The sequence below is a fragment of the Lampetra planeri genome, chromosome 23, assembly GCF_965212315.1.
Source record: "Lampetra planeri chromosome 23, kcLamPlan1.2.h2, whole genome shotgun sequence".
NCBI lineage: Eukaryota > Metazoa > Chordata > Hyperoartia > Petromyzontiformes > Petromyzontidae > Lampetra > Lampetra planeri.
In genome coordinates, this window is record NC_136129.1 from 2070530 (window position 1) to 2083571 (window position 13042).

The 13042-nt window shown below is 56.9% G+C and overlaps 1 protein-coding gene across 2 annotated transcripts in view; it reads right to left on the reverse strand.

Moving 5' to 3' along the window:
* Positions 1–4713: 4713 nt before the first annotated feature.
* The window catches only part of LOC144726224 (ADP-ribosylation factor GTPase-activating protein 1-like), a 32177-nt gene continuing 23848 nt past the window's right edge, over positions 4714–13042 (reverse strand). For both annotated transcript variants that reach the window (XM_078604745.1, XM_078604744.1), the window contains exons 11-14: positions 12133–12192; positions 8152–8255; positions 7722–7887; positions 4714–5056 (exon numbers count right to left, since the gene is read on the reverse strand). In XM_078604745.1, coding sequence (XP_078460871.1) covers positions 4805–5056; positions 7722–7887; positions 8152–8255; positions 12133–12192 — 582 coding nt within the window. In that variant the 3' untranslated portion in view covers positions 4714–4804. The remainder of the gene's footprint in view (positions 5057–7721; positions 7888–8151; positions 8256–12132; positions 12193–13042) is intronic.

Consider the following 13042-nt stretch of genomic DNA (forward strand, 5'->3'; position numbering starts at 1 on the left):
GGTGTATGCAGCAGCAACAACGGCGACAACGACGAATCACGTGGGCGCACAGAGCGCAGCAGTAGTTCTACTTGTTGGGCCGAACGCGACCAATATTAACCCAACAGGCCCACAGCGATGACATCGACTGCTCCATTTAAGACCAAAACGGGAGGAATTCTCCACAATTGTGGCCGTTGCCTAGTGAGGCTGGCTGGTTGTTGTGGTAATCACCGGCGAAACGTCGTGGTTACTCGTATTGTGAACGTCTTGGGTTGTTTTTTACTCTCCGACACACACACACAATCGGTGTGACAAACTATCAAATCTACAATCGGCACGTCTTGTTGACGCGGCGAACCTCGCCAAATTGTCCGTGACGGGCGGCGGAGGGTTTAACGGCGCACTTATAATAATAATTCTTTGTTTTTTTATATTCACTTTCACCGGTGGCGTTTTGGTGAGTCGTCCCCCCCCCCCCCCCCGCTCTCTCTGCCGTACGCGAATGCACGAATCCCACTCACCCCACCCCCCGCGTACGCAACGCGCGCCGGCTGGACTGCAGCAAGCGGCCTAAACAGCGCCGCCCCGGTTTCTTAAATGCCGGCACTATTGCACATTGCCGTTTGCCCTTGAGGTTGTCCTGAACGCGTTTCAGCTCCCGCTCCCTCGAGCAGCGCGTTTCACTTCGTTTCTCTTGGTCCATTCATACCGACAACAGAGGGGGAGCGGGGAGCGAACAGTTTTAGTTCTTTTTAGTTAAGTTGCAGAGGGCAACCGCGCGATTAAAACGCGCCTCCCTCCCCCTCTTCACGTTATCCAATTATGGTGCGAGAGACAATCGCGCGAGCGTGCGAGCACCTCCTTTGCCGCCCGACAGCGACACGTGCACACGCACGTGCACGCGCACGTGCACACGCACGTGCACACGCACACGTTAAAAAACCCCCTCCGGTGCCCGGATCAGTGCCGCTACAAGGATGCGACCACGGCACGCATCGCCGATTAGATGGAAAAGTTTTGGCTTTTTTTTTTCGTTCGTTAAACATTTGGTGTCAAATCGACGGAAAAAAACCATACATTTTGCAGCAGCGGTGGCGTGTAGGTGGAATTAGCCTCAACAGCTACTGAGCACGCACGCGGGACACGGTGGGGTCCGGGCTGGCGCTAGGGTAGGCCCTGCACCACCAAATGTCACCAAAGATCACTCATCTCCTAAGCGGTGTATCACGATTCCGGTGCCCCCCCTAATCCTCACTCGGCAGCCCTACTGGCCCCCCCAAACCACTCCTGCGTCCAATAGCAAGTCGTCGCGAACGCAGTGGTCGGGAGTCGCCGCGGCGAGCACGGCCGCTGCATGTTAAAACACAGAACACCCTCGCGGTGGGAGCGGAGGGCGCCGGGCACCGTCGTCCCATACTGGCCGCGTCCTGGAGCTGCTCGCTCCCGAGTGGCGGCGAGCACTCGGACGGCTTTGGGAAGAGGAGCGGTGGGGTTAGGGCTGAGAGGCCCGTGACCCAGAGGTCGATTCCTGGCCATGGTGAACACGTGACGAGCGACGCATGAACCGTGGTGAACACGTGACGAGCGACGCATGAACCGTGGTGAACACGTGACGAGCGACACATGAACCGTGGTGAACACGTGACGAGTGACACATGAACCGTGAACACGTGACGAGCGACACATGAACCGTGGTGAACACGTGACGAGCGACGCATAAACCGTGGTGAACACGTGACGAGCGACTCATGAACCGCTTCCTGGCTTCCTCCGACAACTTCACCAGCCCGCATTGACCGGCGTGGTGGTAAAGTATCGTCAAACCAGCGTGGGAAAGGTCCTCATCCAGCAGTGGATTAACAAGGCTGTAAGTAAAGTAAAAAAAGAATCAAGCAATAAGCAACAGACGCAAAGAGCCATGGGAAAGATTGGAGCTTGAAACGAAGAGAATTTGTCATCATAAATGTACAAGCACCCAAAGGTTTTAGGTTCAAGCGACGTGATGTTGGACTGCAGTCCCAGTTGGGGCTAAGCCTAAAAAAACACCTCCAAGTTATTCAAGAGACGTTTTTTGTTTTCCTCCCACCAGCCAAGATCCCACAGCCTTTCATTGAGCCGGAGTTCACCAACTCCTCTTGGGCACCAACGAAGACCCGATGTGAATCTACGACCGTGACGTTACCGTCATTATTGTTTCCCTTCGAGTGTTTTTATCACGGCGACCGGAACACTGAAATGAGAGAGCGGTCGGTGTGACCCGACACGAGAAAGACGTTTCGCGCTCGCTCAACGGAACCCTCGGCAGACGGCTCCAGGCAGACTCGCAAGTGTGAGTGTGTCTGTGTGTAAGTGTGAGTGTGTCTGTGTGCGAGTGTGTCTGTGTGCGAGTGTGTCTGTGTGCGAGTGTGTCTGTGTGCGAGTGTGTCTGTGTGCGAGTGTGTCTGTGTGCGAGTGTGTCTGTGTCTGTGTGCGAGTGTGTCTGTGTGCGAGTGTGTCTGTGTCTGTGTGCGAGTGTGTCTGTGTGCGAGTGTGTCTGTGTGCGAGTGTGTCTGTGTCTGTGTGCGAGTGTGTCTGTGTGCGAGTGTGTCTGTGTCTGTGTGCGAGTGTGTCTGTGTCTGTGTGCGAGTGTGTCTGTGTGCGAGTGTGTCTGTGTGTGTCTGTGTGCGAGTGTGTCTGTGTCTGTGTGCGAGTGTGTCTGTGTGTGTGTGTCTGTGTGTGTCTGTGTGCGAGTGTGTCTGTGTCTGTGTGCGAGTGTGTCTGTGTGCGAGTGTGTCTGTGTGCGAGTGTGTCTGTGTCTGTGTGCGAGTGTGTCTGTGTGCGAGTGTGTCTGTGTGCGAGTGTGTCTGTGTCTGTGTGCGAGTGTGTCTGTGTCTGTGTGCGAGTGTGGGGAGCGGTAGCATGGCGGTTAGCGCTGCGCTGCGCTACCAACCCGGCGACCCGAGTTCGATTCCCGCTCACGGCCAACGCCGGTCACGATTATCTGAACCGGTCCTGGGCCTCCCCTAGGTCGACTCGGCCTCAAATGAGTACCTGGTGCGGCGTGTAAAACATCACGACTGGGGAGCCAAAGACGGTCGAGCCACCCACCCCCTGGTGTGCCAGTGCCGGCCTTCAAAGGTGCTCGCTAACAGCACTTGCCCCAACAGTCTGTTGAGGCTATACGGGGATCTTTGTCTTTGCTCAGTGGGCACATCACGCGTCAAGGGATCCCCTCCATCAGTTTTAATTTTAATTTCCTGAACATCCCTCGGAGCGCCAATGTCTGCGCAGTCATTTCCCCCCCCCCCCCCAACACTTAAAATACATCAACAGCAGTGACGGCGGCAGTGGCGAGATGTTAACTACCTCGCCAGGTATACAGGAGATCGTGGGTTCGATCCCTGACCCCTGACGCCTGCTGTGCATTTGGAGTTTGCGGTGTCTCTCTCTCTCTCTGCCTGTGGTCACGTGGATTTATCTCCGGCTCCCGTGCTTTTTCCCTCCTCCGCATTTATAATCGACATCGCCGCGCGTTTTTAGAGTATTCGGCTGCGATTCATTTCGACGCGGGGCTGGGCTCGTGTAAGACCCACGGCAGCTAGTCGTGAAGAAAATCCTGACGGCTTGATTTCAATTAATTACTATGAAAAGGTTTTACTTACTCGCTATCAAAAGGTTTTACTTACTCGCTATCAAAAGGTTTTAATTACTCGCTATCAAAAGGTTTTAATTACTCGCTATCAAAAGCCGGCGGCGGCACTGCAGCGAGTACAATGTTGTCGCAGGCCGCGTTATTCATGTTGCTGATCGTCAGTTTCCACTCTGCAGGTGTAACGAACGAAACCGCTTCGCCGTCGTCTGCAATTTGGAGGGACGAATGCACTGGGGCCTCTAAGACTGAGCCGACGTGTTCCGGCGTCGATGTTGTAATTACCTGCGCACGGAGAAGAAGAAAACCAAAAATCGATAAGGGGGCCTTGGGGCCGAAACACCCCCCCCCCCCCCCAGCCAAACCACACAGAGGAGAATCGCTGTCACGGGCATCACAACTAATGACGAACGAATATCTCACGTCGTCGTTTATAAGGCCGCAGGCCCGGTCTCGGATCGACGTTTCGTAAACCATATCACGACCAGCGTACGGACCGATGCTCCGCCTATTTGTTTCAGACTGCCTCGAGGTTGAAAACGATTTCCCACTTTCCGGAACGTGGCCCCAATGCTGACGGTTTTTTGTTCACCTGCAACTACTCAATTGGGAGCCACGCGAGTAGAGTAGCAGCAACGTCACCCGGCACCGCGGACACCTGAAACTCGGTCGCATCTTCCACACCCCACCCCGCACCTCCCCTTACCACGGCTGGCGACGCGCGGTGATGCGAAGCAAGTCCAATGTACGTACGCACGCACACGTGCCGACCAATCCTCTCACCCCCCCCTCGCTAAAAAATCCTGACTTTGAGGTGACTTTGGCCGAGTTTGGGTCACAGCGGCGGGGAGGAGGGGGGGGGGGACGAGACGCTGGAGGGCGCAAAGCACGGACAGAAGAGAGTGCGGCAGGAGCACCGAGAGAGAGAGACGTGGACTGCTCCCCTCCCTGTCAAGAATCCACCACACTGACGAAGACCGACCGAGATGACATTTAACGCGCCACCGACCCGGACATCGGACGCCGCCGCCCCCCCCCCACCGACGCTGGATACGACGAACCCCCCAGTCCAGTACCACATCCGCCTCGCCGTCGCAACTCGGAGGAGGGGCCACCGCCGGGGGGGGGGGCGTGGCCACCGCCGGGGGGGCGTGGCCTCGCTCGCGGACCCAGCGAGCGTCTCTCCCATGCCGGCTACCACCCCACGGCGTCCCAGGCGTCTTGCTCCTCAGCCTTGGCTGCCCGCTTGCTGCTGCTGCTGTCGACGGCTCCCCCACCTCCTCCTGCGTCGCCGCCGGCGCCGTCGTTCGCTTTGCTCTTCTCCTTCTTCCCAACGTCCCAGCCGGAATCCCAGGAGGCGTCCCAGCTGTCCTGCCGGCGTGGATCGCCGGCACCGCCGCCGCCCCTGCCGCCACCGCCCCTGCCGCCCTTCTTGTCGTCTTGCTCCTGGAGAAAGAGAGCCGCGCGGAACACCGGGGGGCCGTGAACTTCCGTCGAAAGGAAAAACAAAGTTGTTGCCGCTTGAAGTCAAAGGAAATCCCGCCCGAGCGGACGTCCACCGCGGAGGTGGAGCAACAGAGTGGGACTCGTGTGCTGGAGGTGGATGGACGGATCGTCTCATCGCGATGACGTGATGGAAGGCAATGGCCTTCAGCGGTGGGTTCATCGTGGCTGGCGAAGATTTACGCCGCGATGGCTAGAACACGTTGACTGCCTCGCCTGGTATAGAGGAGGTCGTGGGTTCGATCCCGACCCTGACGCCTGCTGCTGTATAACTGGAGCTTGCGTGTCGCTCTCTCTCTCTCCGTGGTCGCGTGGATATTTCTCCAAGTCCTCCGGTTTTTCCTTCCACGTTGAGAATCAACGTCAAGGGATCTCGAGTATGTGGCTGCTCTAAATGTCCACGTGACGATGAGCCACTTCCGTGTGGGCTACCATTTGTGCTCGCCAGGTCGCTTCTGACAAAAGAGCTACATAGCTCAGTGGGGGCCTCACCCGGTGAAACTAAAATAGTTTCTAGTTTTTCCAGGGACTCATCGACTTGCGAACTTTCACATTTAGAATCGACGTCACGCGTTTAGAGTATTTGTCTGCTGCTAGATATGTCCACGTGATGACGATGATGTTAATCTCACTTTCGTAGAACTATAATTTGTGATAGCCAGCTTTACCTGGTGAAATAAAATAGTTTAAATAGTTTTAGTTTATCCACGGGCCAGGCGGTGAGGCCCTCTTGTGACCAGTCGCGATATTCCACGTGAGCAGCCGCTCGTTGGGTTTTGGTGAAAAGCAACCAGAAGAAAAACATAATAATAATCGGTATTTACCCTTTCTGGCAATGAAACAGGAGTTGTGTTCAGATGTTTAAACACCAAACGGAAACCTCTCGCAAGGCATCAAGTACCGCGTTAACCACACGCGGCGCTTGTGGTGAACATGCAAACAAAACACGCTCTGATAATTACAGATGGCGTTGTCTTTGAAACTGATTGGCCTTGTCTCACTACCAGTGTCAGACTAGAGAACACCAAAACAATACAAAGCCAATGCAAGTATCGGCATTTGTAGGTTGGGGTGAGCGGGGATTGTGTCTGCTGCCATCGCGTGCCAACACCCGGAAAAAGGAAATAAACGTGCGCAATTGCTAGGATCCATGCCCCCACAATATTCCACGAAGGAAAATGATTGGGCGAGCGAGTGGGTTAGTGAGTGGGTGAGCGAGATGGTGAGCGGGTGAGCGAGCGAGTGAGCAGGTGAGTGAGCTGGCGGGCGAGCGGGTGAACAGGCGGGCGAGCGAGCTGGTGAGCGAGCTGGTGAGCGAGCTGGTGAGCGGGCTGGTGAGTGAGCTGGCGGGCGAGCGGGCGAACGGGCTGGTGAGCTGGCGGGCGAGCAGGCGAGCTGGTGAACGAGCTGGTGAGCGAGCTGGTGAGTGAGCTGGCGGGCGAGCGGGCGAGCTGGTGAGCGAGCTGGTGAGCGAGCTGGCGGACGGGCGTGCTGGTGAGCGAGCTGGTGAGTGAGCTGGCGGGCGAGCGGGCGAGCTGGTGAGCGAGCTGGTGAGTGAGCTGGCGGGCGGGCGAGCTGGTGAGCGAGCTGGTGAACGATGGTGGGTCAGCGAGCTGATGAGCGAGCTGGTGAGTGAGCGAGCTGGTGAACGAGCTGGTGAGTGAGCGAGCTGGTGAGCGAGCTGGTGAGTGAGCGAGCTGGTGAGCGAGCTGGTGAGCGAGCGAGCTGGCGAGCGAGCTGGTGAGCGAGCGGGCGAGTGAGCTGGTGAGCGAGCTGGTGAGCCGTGTGCACTTGGCTCATGACTGTGGCTTGGTGGTGCAGAGGTGAGCGCATAGCGATACGAACCCGTCGATCCGAGTTTAAGTCTCACTCACGGGCACAAAAAAACAGTGGCAGCGAATATAAAACGTCTCCTAATGGCCAGTGTTTAAATCGGCACGTGAATGGTTACACTGTGACAACCCCCCTACTCCACCTTCGATAATCACGAAGCATTCCTCCTTATTTAACTCGTATTCAAAGCGAAAATGATCAAATGTTGCTGGCACGGTGCACTGCGGGGAAATGGTGGCGTGAGTGCTGCGCCACCCGGCCGATCCGAGTTCGAGTCCCGCTCGCGGCCGATACCGCCGACTATTATCTGTAACCTGGGCTTCCTCCCCTAGGTCGACTCAGCCTCAAATAAGTACCTGGTGCGGTGTGTAGTAAACATCAACACCAGGGAGACAAAGGTGGCCCGGGTGTGGTGCTGGCCACCCACCACCTCGTGTGCCGTGCCGGCCTTCACAGGGACTCGCTAACAGCACTTGCACCAAGTCTGTTACAGGCTATAAGGGGGATCTTTGTCATTGGGGAGCCGTGGCGCAGCAGTTAGCGCTGCGCTGCGCTACGAACCCGGCCGACCCGAGTTTGATTCCTGCTCACGGTCAACACCGGTGATGATTATCTGCAACCGGTCCTGGGCTTCCCCTAGGTCAACTCGGCCTTAAATGAGTACCTGTGCAGTGCCAGCCTTCACGGGTGCTACTCGCTAACAGCACTTGCCCCAGCAGTCTGTTGCAGGCTCCAGAGTGGAGGATTATCTCGGTGGTTGAGGCCTGGCACTTACCGCGCCCCAGCCGTCCCAGCCGTCCTGCGTCCGCGCTGCGCTGTGCTCGCTCACAAAGTCCCAGTTGTCGATGTCAGCCGCTGGCGCCCCGGCCTGCGACTCGTGCCCAAAGTCATCCCAGAAAGTCCCGTCAGCGCACTTCCTGCTGTTCTGTGCCGCTGTGTCGCTGTTGGTGGGGGGGGGGGGGGTGGTGGGGTGAAAGAGGGGGGGGGGGCGGTGATTGAAAAGTTGCACAGCTGCTCCAGTGGCTTCCTAATGTCGGAAGGAAGAGCATTCCAGACGGCCGCATCATCATCACCAACACCATCATGTATGTGAACCGCACGCAGCCAACCGTGCTGATCGCAGGTGCGGGGAGAAGGACCACAAACTAAACACACAAATCAGTTGTAAAGAAATGAGTTCTTCAATGGAGGCCGCTGTGGGTTACCCCTCTCGGTGTGGCGAGTCGACTCCGGGCAGCGTCTCGTGGCCCTGTCTCCCCGACCACAGGTTCGACACCTCCCTCCAGCCCTTGGCTCCCACGTCCTGCATCTGGGGGATTGGCACCGATGGGGATTGCAGAGAGGGGTCAAGTTAACAATTTGTAGAGGGTGAGCGTGCGCGCGCGTGTGTGTATATTAACCCTTGTTAGCCCGCTCCAATGACGTGCGTTGTGCGTCACCCCGGTTTTTCTTCGGATTCTATTCTGATTTACGTTCGTTTACCGTCATCGGAACGGCATTGGAAGTAAAGAGGTCTCGTGTGTGTGCGTCCGTATGTGTGCGCGTGTGTGTGTGCGTGTGTATGCGTGTGTGTGCGGCACAGTTTTGACGCCGGCTATCGTAGAGTGGCGGCGGCCGTTTGGCTACTTGTCATCCCTGTAGTCCGCGTACATTTAGAGCAGCAGCCAAATAGGCGTCACGTCCATTCTAAATGTGTGGAGGGAAAAACCCGGAGGACCCAGAGAACAATCCACACGACCGCGGCGAGAGACGCAAACTTCCAAATATACAGCAGCAGCAGGCGTCAGGGCTCGGGATGGAACCCCACAACCTCCCGTATACCAGGCGAGATCGTTAACATCTTCTAGCCACCGTGGCGCACCGGGATAAAACTCACTCACCACCAGCAGCAGCAGCGGCGTCACGACGGACAGTGCCGTGTTTGCGAGCAGAACGGGCGAGACAAAGCAGAAGACATGGGGGGGGGTAGGGTTAGTGGTGGGGGGCTGGAGGGCAATGCCGGGAGGAGGAGTCTCTGCACGAAAGGCCTCCTGAGAGCCGGAGGATGCGCTCGGAGTCTCGTTCCTCGTTACGTTGTGATTGGCTGTTGTGGTTGGCTGTTGTGGTTGGCTGTTGTGGTTGGCTGTTGTGGTTGGCTGTTGTGGTTGGCTGTTGTGGTTGGCTGTTGTGGTTGGCTGTTTTTCTGCAAAAAAAAGGTCGTGGCTACCCGGGAATTTCACGCCCCCGCCCCCCCCCCGCCCCCCCGCTGATGCCTTCGCCGATGTCAAAAGCCACCCCCTCCCCCCCACCACCTACCAGACTGTTTCCTCTCATCGCTGCTTTGCGTTCACCCGCCGTGCTTGCAGGACACAGCGGGCTCCTCACAACTCACTCCCCCTCTCTCTCACTACCTGCCTCTCTCACTCCCCGCCTCTCTCACTCCCCGCCTCTCTCACTCCCCGCCTCTCTCACTCCCCGCCTCTCTCACTCCCCGCCTCTCTCACTCCCCGCCTCTCTCACTCCCCGCCTCTCTCACTCCCCGCCTCTCTCACTCCCCGCCTCTCTCACTCCCCACCTCTCCCAATCCCCACATCTCTCACTCCCTGCCTCTCCTCTCACTCCCTGCCTCTCCTCCCACTCCCTGCCTCTCTCACTCCCTGCCTCTCCTCTCACTTCCTGCCTCTCCCACTCCCTGCCTCTCTCACTCCCTGCCTCTCCTCTCACTCCCTGCCTCTCCCACTCCCTGCCTCTCTCACTCCCTGCCTCTCCTCTCACTTCCTGCCTCTCCCACTCCCTGCCTCTCTCACTCCCTGCCTCTCTCACTCCCCGCCTCTCCTCTCACTCCCTGCCTCTCTCACTCCCTGCCTCTCCTCTCACTCCCTGCCTCTCTCACTCCCCGCCTCTCCTCTCACTCCCCGCCTCTCACTCCCTGCCTCTCTCACTCCCTGCCTCTCTCACTCCCTGCCTCTCTCACTCCCTGCCTCTCCTCTCACTCCCTGCCTCTCTCCCTGCCTTTCTCACTCCCCGCCTCTCCTCTCACTCCCTGCCTCTCCTCTCACTCCCTGCCTCTCTCCCTGCCTCTCTCACTCCCCGCCTCTCCTCTCACTCCCCGCCACTCCCACTCCCTGCCTCTCTCACTCCCCGCCTCACTCCCTCCCCATGTGGACCCCCTGCCAGGACCTCCACCTCCCTCCCACCTCCCCACTTAGGGCGCAGCCACGGTGGCTAGGAGATGTCAACTACCTCGCCTGGTATGCAGGAGGTCGTGGGTACGATCCAGACCTTGACACCTGCTCTGTATAGCTGTAGTTTTCGTGTCTCTCTCTTCGTGGTCGCGTGGATTTTTCTCCTGGCGCTCCGGTTTTTCCCACCCACATTTAGAATCAACGTCACGCGTTTAGAGTATATGGCTGCGATACATTTCCACGTGATGATGATGCTGATGATGAGCCACCTTCGTTGCGCTATAACCTGTGATGGTCAGCGTCACAAAGAGCTGCATAGCTCAGTTGTGGGGCCTTAGCTGGTCAAATGAAAAATTGTAGATCGCCTCAATGAGCGCGTGAAGCTGTTCACCACCTGCTATTGTCACCCATGTCGACACGTTCGTCAAGGAAATACAACTAATGGTCGGAGTCTCGGGTCAAGGTCCATCATCATGACTCATCGGAGTGCTCAGAATGCCTGGCTGCTTCGCGCTCTTGCGTAGACCACCCCGGGGATGCGCGTCGCGTCCGGCGACTGTGATCACTCAACACAACGAGGGGCGAGCCTCGCTGCGAGGCCTTTCTCGAGGTGACGGGGACTGGATTGGGAGCAGCACTGAGCATGGAGGCGAGAGCCCCCTTCCCCGTTTCACGAGCTCCTGGTTCGGGAGGCAAGAGCGCACCGCTCCTGGTTCGGGAGGCTAACCTCGCACTGCTTCGTTCAAGTGCAAAGTCGGCACGTGTGTGTGTGTGCGTACGTATGTTAGAGGGAGCGGTGGTGTAGCGGTTAGCACTGTGTGCTGTGTTCCGAACCCAGCGAGCCGAGTTCGATTCCCGCTCACGGCTACCAACACCGGTGACGATTATCTGAATCGGTCCTAGGCCTCCCCTAGGTCGACTCAGCCTCAATTGAGTACCTGGTGCGGTGTGTAAACCATCGTCACTAGGAAGGCAAAGGCAGCCGGGCGTGGTGCTGGCCACCCACCACCCACTCGTGTGCCGTGCCGGCCTTCGTAGGTGTTGCTCGCTAACAGCACTTGCCCCAACAGTCTGTTAAGACTACACGGGGGTGGGGGCTTTGTCTTTGTATGTCGAACTTCTTTGGCACCACGTAGCCAACCGTGCTACATCGGAGGTGCGTGGCGGGGGATAATTAAAATTACCCAAGACGGGAACTGAGCGAGGGAACCATACTAACGAGTCGGTAAACAATTAAATTACAAAATATAATCGCAACGCCGAACCGTGACGATTAACCAAATTGCTTGGAGAGGCGTGGGTGATAGTTTTCGCAAGGCAACGTGTTTAACGTGTTCACGGTGGGGTTACGGGGTTGCGGTTAATGGTTCAGGAGTTTTCGGTTAGTAATTTTTAGGGTATCGGTCAGTATTTGAGAAATTATCGGTCGGTCACGCAGGATAAAGTAGTCCCTCGGTTGACGGTAACATCATCGGTTAACGTTTCTCCTCCCCGTCATGACCCCGCCCGCCCACCAACCATGGTTTTCGACCGCCGTTAACATTCCGACCGCTGGCGACACGTTCACGCAACGCCAGCGGTGGCGCCAATTCCAGCCAATCAGAGCCGCTCGTTAAGTGTGGGCTGCTAAGCCCTCACAGCCAATCGGCGGCTCCCCCGTTCACGGGCGTTTAGACCTCGGGCTTGGCTTCAGTTGACATTACGTTTCCTGTTCTTTGTTTATCCCATAATGGACCATGGCTACTCTTGCAGACTCGTGGTGAATTTCTCCGCACATTTCGAGCGACAGGTTACAGCAGGCCTCGTCGGACGGATTAAGAAATAAAAACCGTTGACCGAGGGACTGCCGTAACCGTACCGGTTGTACGGACGCAAGACTCGGGCGCGGAGACGGCGCTGGTTAGTTTTAGTGGGTCTCGGGGGGTTTAAGCGTCCACGGCTTTCGTTCGGGGGGGGGGGGAGGGGGGGTGGGGGAGCCGACGTGGGTGCTCGTGACCGACCGCGCGCCGCCCTCCCGGATACCTTGGTGGCCAGGTGTGAGACCGACGACGACACGTCGTCCAGAATCTTGCCGTCCTTAACCTACAGTATACATGCACGTGGCCGTCATGCAACAGCACACACAACACACAAAGACAAACACACAAAAAGACACGCGCACACAAAACATGCAAAAACACAAGCACACAAAGACGCTCCCCCGCCGTGTAGCCTTTGACAAGGCTATCGCGGCAAGTGCTGTTGGTGAGCATCGAAACTGTAAACTATTTCTTTTTTTACCCGGTAAGGCCCCACCACTGAGCAGCTGTGTGGTTCGTTTTCAGAAGCGACCCTGGACCATTGCTCAACGAAATTGGCTTAACCCCAACCATCATCATCATCATCATTGTCGTCGTCGCATGTAAATTTAGTGGCCAAATACTCTCTAAACGCGCCTGACGTTGATTCTAAATGTGAAAGAGAAAAACCGGAGGGCCCGGAGAACAATCCACGTGACCACGGGGAGAGAGAGAGCGACATGCAAGCTCCAATCATACAGCAGGCGTCAGGGTCGGGATCAAACCCACGACCTCCTGTAGACCAGGCGAGGTAGTTAACATCTCCTAGCCACGGTGATGATGATGAGAGACACACAAACTCCAAATATACAGCAGGCGTCAGGGTCGAGGTTAAACCCACGATATCCTGTATACCAGGCGAGATAGTTAACATCTCCTAGCCACCTATTGCCAGTGCGCTACGAACCAGGCATCTGGAGGTCAATTCTCAGGCACGGCTTGCATCAGTGGCGAGAGGCAATTATATATATATATATATAATCAACCCGTCCTGGGCCTCCCATTTAGGTCAATTCAGCTTTAACCCAGATGCTGGAGCGGTGTTTAAATCATCAGCGCTGGGGAGAGATGGAGGCAGCCAGACACGCTATAAG